This window comes from Drosophila rhopaloa, unplaced genomic scaffold (assembly GCF_018152115.1).
Source record: "Drosophila rhopaloa isolate 14029-0021.01 unplaced genomic scaffold, ASM1815211v1 contig_2, whole genome shotgun sequence".
Classification (NCBI taxonomy): domain Eukaryota; kingdom Metazoa; phylum Arthropoda; class Insecta; order Diptera; family Drosophilidae; genus Drosophila; species Drosophila rhopaloa.
The window spans coordinates 12,540,400-12,546,543 of NW_025335083.1; the positions used below are offsets into that span (position 1 = coordinate 12,540,400).

General features: G+C 37.6%; 2 protein-coding genes across 2 annotated transcripts; one reads left to right on the forward strand and one right to left on the reverse strand.

Moving 5' to 3' along the window:
* Positions 1-2,825: 2,825 nt before the first annotated feature.
* On the reverse strand, positions 2,826-3,236 carry LOC108038098. The gene has a single exon (XM_017114813.2). It carries the CDS (start codon positions 3,234-3,236, stop codon positions 2,826-2,828), a length of 411 nt encoding a protein of 136 aa, XP_016970302.2.
* Positions 3,237-4,998: 1,762 nt separating this feature from the next.
* Positions 4,999-5,726, forward strand: LOC108052731 (selenoprotein BthD). The gene has a single exon (XM_017135197.2). The coding sequence runs from the start codon at positions 5,143-5,145 to the stop codon at positions 5,560-5,562; it is 420 nt and encodes a 139-aa protein (XP_016990686.1). The 5' UTR covers positions 4,999-5,142; the 3' UTR covers positions 5,563-5,726.
* Positions 5,727-6,144: the final 418 nt, after the last annotated feature.

Here is a 6,144-nt window from a genome sequence, read left to right on the forward strand (position 1 = left end):
CACAGATACTCTGCTCTGCCGCATGACATGAGGTGGGGCTGTCCTAATGAAGTGCATGAATACCTTGACTGGATGGAACCAGCCGAAATCTATGCGGTAGTGTGTGTGGGATCCCCCGACTGTGTGCGTGCTCATAATCATTTTGATGGGCACGTAAAATTCAAACTAAAATCACTAGAGCGTTGGCAAACAGCGACGCATCTGTTAAAGGCAAGGGAATATTCGGGAAAAACAACATCAGAACGAGAGGGAAACTAATATAAAACATTCGCACGTGACTTTGATATTGAAAATGCTTAACACGGCAGGCAAACATTCAAATGGCAGGTCAACAGCAACTTTATCCCATTTCGGATGTTAACCGGATTTATGGGCAAACTTTTGTCTATTTTTAATAATATTTATTTTTATTGTTTGGCCAATGCATTTTACATCCCTTAGCTGAAGGCCATTTATGGCCAGCCCCCTACTTGTTGATACTTACAATCGCAAAAGTTGTCGACCATGACTTCACACAATACCCGCATTAAAGTGTAAATAGTTTTGCCATTGATCAGAGAACCAAAGGGAATAGTTTCTGTGAACGTGTTTAGAATTTCTGGCAGGAAAATGCTGACCTCAGTTATTGGGGAAAGTCTTGACCTCAAACCGAATTGAAAATCAATTGAGTTTTGTGGTTTGGTTCGCCCAGTGATTAAACGGAAGCAATAAAGGCTGAAGGCACAGACTTAAGTCATAATATCCGCAGCTGTGCGATAATCTAAAGCAATAATTAGGTAATTAATCATATCAGGCGTACATACCCACACTCGTTTCAGACCCCGCCAATTGGCCATTAAGTCAGCCCACTTACAAGCTACTAATTAAAGATAAACAAAACACTTTAAAAATCAGAATGGAGGGGCAAAAAAAAGGAGGATGCCAAGTTCACAGAGACTTATAAAAACTGCAAGAAAAATATTTAATTATAATTAAAGCTTAAAAATGTTTACCTGTGGGAAACAACGAGAGTGAGGGAAAGCCCCAAGCAAATATGGGAGATGCTAATGGAATTCATCCTTCGGCTTTCCGGGCAGAAATTTTATGATAATGCAATAATAAAGCATTAAAAAAAAACCATGAAAATGATGTTCCAACTATGAATTTCCCACCTTTTTTTGGGATTTAGTAAGCCAATAATATTTTATTATTTATAATCAATATTATTTTGAAATTACCTGTAAATAAATGTCGTTTGGTGGTTAATATGAATTTTAGTAAACTACTATTATTTTTCTACCATTAGCGCAATATATAACACGTTCGCCATTAATTATTTTTTATCAAGTAAATTGGTACATCTGTATTTCTAAAAAATTATAAACAACATTATTATCGATTATTACTTTTTATTCACACCGAAAAGCTTTTAAAGAGAATTAAAATCCTAGAACGCCTATAAAACTAAATAAACGCCATGGGATGTTTCGCCTGACATACCAATTAGGCTAACACTCTTGATTATGAATAAATTGCAGCGATGAAGAGGGGAAAAATGGGAGTGGGGCGATAATGCCAGACGGGCTGAGGATTATAAAAAACAAAGGAGGAAAGCGAGGGACTAACAATTTAAAGCTCATCAATTCAGGACAAAGCAGCGCGTTGAAAACAATTGAGCAGTTAATGTTTGTTTACCCCACGTCCACAAGAATAAAATGTGAGTAAAATGAAAAGAAGATACCAGAGGGATGTGGAAAGCGGGGACTCAAGTGAATTTAAAGGAACAAAAAATCCATTTGCGACTTTGCTTTTCGCTTTTCCTTCCTTTTTTTTGTTTTTTGCTAAAGCTATTTTTGCGGGCAACGTGCTGGCGGCAGAAATTTTTCATAATTGAAATAAATAAAATACGAGCAAGACAAAATTGGAGAATATATTTTGGGTCCGCTAGGGAAATACCCCGATGAACGGCCATCTATGTTTGTATATCAATGGAAACTCATTTATTCGGATATTTTAGAAATAATGCGGATTCGTTTTATGCCCGCTGGACTCGTTTGCGCAGAAATTTAATCAAGTTTCGGCCAGTCGGGCGGTGCAAATAATTTTTGCAAATTCATTTACGCATTTCATCTGCCAGGCCGCCCTAGTTCGATCCCCGCCTCCTTTTGCCGCTGGCATGCAAAGCGTTTTTTAATCCCCGGCAACTTCTGGATGCTCGAACAAACGCATTGGCCAATTTGTGGCAAGCTGAAAAAAAAGAAGAGAAAATCCGAAGGGGGCGATGGGGCTGTAGAAAATGAATAAGTGAAACCGAAGGTTGAAGGCTGTGCCACAGCCCTGCGGCAGTTGCAGGAGCAATGACGTCGAACATTGACAAATGGGGCGAGGCCACTGACCGGTTTACTTGGCCATCTATAAATTCCAGCTGACGAGCGGAAAGTTGCTCAGTTTGGGGTGTCCTTGCCGAAAGGCGTTCACAATTATCGTTATAAATGCGGCAGCGGAAAATATCAGTTGCACAAATCTTAGCTATATATTTTAAATATCCATGCGGCTCCTTTAAGTAAATACAATTTGCTGACACTTTTTCAATAATCCAAATAATCCCATCAAAGAAAATATTAATTTCAATTGATGAGACTTCTGCGTACTAAAGACCTTTACAGATTATCGTCAAATTGATTTCAACCAATTTACTCAATTTGTTTGTATATAAATTCGTAAAGAGTTCTTAAAAGAAAATATTATGAGTACAAATTTTTGGGTAATTTTATATATATTTTTAATTTGTATTTATTGTAACAAAAATTTAACAAAAAATATTCGATTAAAAGCCTTATCATGTTTTACTTGACTTTTAAACAGGAACAGCAACTATCGTTTGGTGGTCGTTCGCTTTGGCTGGCTTTGTGCATTCTTGAATTGTTTTTCGATTTTTCGACATTGCAAATATCAATTTCGAACTGGTTAGAAAGTCTTGAATCATTTACTCTTCTCAACAAGCACTGAAAAACGAAGCAGAACGCCATTAATATAACCAGAATGCAGCCAAAACAGACAAGAAGTATAGGAATTTTCCATAAATCTTCTTGGCCTATTAATTCTCTAGGCTTAATACTTTTTTTTATAAGACTGTAGCACTCATCTGCACTCATGAGATCATCGCTTGATTTTTGCTGAATTTTATTGTTTATTGCTTGTTGAGTTGTGAAAAACTTTGATCGACTTTCAGCACAAATTCTTTCAAACCAATCCATGTTTTTACTTTAAATGGAATCAATTTTTCGGAGTTATTTTGAAAGGAAATTCTTGCTTGACATTAAACGAAGATATTTGTGATTCTTATTAGTTGTATATCTTCAACATATCTTTGGATTAGTACAATTACAACCCCAGTCTTATTATTGTATTCTAAAAGTGCTTATTTTTTAATAAAACAGAAAAGGTATGTGTTTAATTAATAAGGTATGTGTTTAATTAATAAAATGAAATAAAATGTTATTGAATCTAAGGCAGCGCTCCACTCACCCATAAATGCGCTGTCTATTTCAACCCTTGAACGCTGTAAAGCACCAAATTTAACAAATAAAATTGCCTTCCAATGGGACAGCAATCGACCTTTTTGGAACCCTTTAAAAAATACGAGTTCCAACAGTCAAATAAACTCGGCTTGAGTTTAAATTTCTTTTATTAAGCCTGAACTGAAAGGCGAAAGCAAATGTTTGCGATAAACTACCTGGCAACTTAAAGCGAAAGTCGAGAGCATTCCCATGACTATTTGCGACTGCTTGTTGGGTCCTCTTTGCCAACACAAACTAAGTAGGTTGATCCAATCAGAGGGAACAGCAGCAAGCCATCGTCACAGCCGCCCCAAGCCCCAAGATTCGGTTGAAAATATTTTCCCTTGGATTTCCGGCGTGATTCGGATTCGTATTCGCATTCGCATTCGTCGTCTGTCAACCGTCGACAGTCGTCAGTCGTGGTCTGTGGTTCACGTTCCGACCTCTAACCCTTGGTTAACACTGCAGCGCACGACTTGGTCTTACTTTTATTTATTTTCATATTGTTCGAGAACAGCGCGCTGCTCTACTTTCAATAACTGTGAATAAAACCAAATGAATGAACTGGCTAACCTTGCCGCTGGCTCGACGCTCGATGGGTGGTGCTGGAAAATGAGGCGCTGGACTCTCGCTACTCAGCTTTGTATTCGGTTTATTAAAATATACATTTTCCTTTTTTCATTTGGCTTCCCTTCTATACAGAGAGCATCCTATTTGGCCGTGTCTGTGCCTTTGGCATCCTCTGCTTTTTACTCTTTAGCTTCATAAATTTTGCAGAAAAAAATGTTCCTGATTTCTTCTTTTCAAGTCGCCGCAGGTTAATATGTCAGCAAAAACTGGACAATAAACTAGACGTACAGTAATTACTGACCAATTTTCAGGACATTTGACAAATAAGTACTTATTTTAATAAATAATTTTCCCATTTGTAGTAAAAATTAATAAATTCATAAAGAACAGTTTCAAATTATTCAGTAAATATAATTTTACATTTTCTGTGAACCTAAATACTCTAAGCTTAAATGTTTTAAGTTTAAAGTTTATGTTACGTTTTTTTACGAAATTCATATTTTTAATAGCAGCTAAAATTTAAAGCCATTTAAAAGTGTTGTAATTTAAATAATTATATTAAGTGTTTTCATTTATTTTGTCTGTTTAAACTCATCTAAGCTCTGAAACACATTTAAAATTTTTGGAAGCCAAAAATTAGATTACTTTTCCTGTTTTAATTTTCAACTGACCACTGTATATCTATGTTGGTTGATTTAATTTTTTTATTCATTTTAAGGCTTGCGGCTTTTGCATATTTCATGCGCATTTGCATGTTCTTTTTTCCGAGCCTGTTTCGCCCTCGAAGATTTATTTGTCAGATACGCTCTTTTATTTGATTTATGAGGTGCCCCCATAACCTCCAACAACCAGGTTCTCTGGTCGCCGATAAGCTGGAGGGTTGGAGCTGCCCAGGAGAATTGTGTCAAGCCTCTGAGCCTCAGATTCACCCCTCGACCAGGAACATCCCCACTCCCTGCGATGACTGCTGTGCGTCGGAGGTCGTAGTCTGTCCAAGATTCCCACCTGTTTGTGTGTCCAACCGTCCGTCGAGATGCCCGACAAGAGGCCACTGGATCCACACCAGCCGGTGCTCTATATCGAACACTGTCGCTATCGCCACACTTATAGGAAACATGCTCTGCACCTCCATTCTTCGCTGGCAGAAGCTCTGAGGGCCATCCAGCCGAGGGTTAAGCTCCAGCTAAGGATCAATGACAAAGGTCCTCCGCAGGATGGATCCTTCGAGGTGGCGGTTGCCCAGCAACCCACCGAGGATGCCACCGCCCGCCAAAGTGTGTGGACCGGCCTGCGGAGAATGCCCAGTGCATCGAAGGTTCCCCATGTGGACGACATCATCACCCCGGTTTGTTTCGCCCTTCAGCTTAGGGATCCCCACATGGAGTCACATCGACGGATGCTGACCAATTTGCGGCACAACGAGGGCAGTCGGGCAAGGAGGGGACTCAAATAAGTAGTGAACAAGTATTTTGTATTATAAACAATCAAATAAAATACTGTTTTGGATCTCACATGTATGAAATTATAACTTTTAAACCAATATTCTTACATATTTGTTTAATATACTTTCTGAATAAATATACCATCTTTAAAAAACAATATAGGCTGGATAAAATAGTTTAATTTGTTCTTCTTAAAGCCAAAAAGCTTTATATTCTCTTTTCCGAAATTCTGTAAAAATATTAAATAGCGGATTAACCCTTCAATAGAAATTTTTATGGGGAAAAGAATTTATTTAATTTCAAATAGACTAGATAATGATTCACTTTGACTATTTATTCTTATTAAAATGGCTGAAATATAAAGAATAAAGTTTTCTGCATACTAAAATTCCACTTAAATATTCATAGCCAATGAAATCTTTTTCTTAAGCCTAATTAGAACTGAACCATTCAACTAGAAATAATTAACTGAGATGGCCTCACAAAGCGAATGAAAAGTTTGCAGCGAAAGGCCATCAAAAGGTCAAGCTTAATGCTGAAGTTCAACTGGGAAGTTAGCCAACCGAGTTTCGTTTTGGGGCAGACACAGAAGA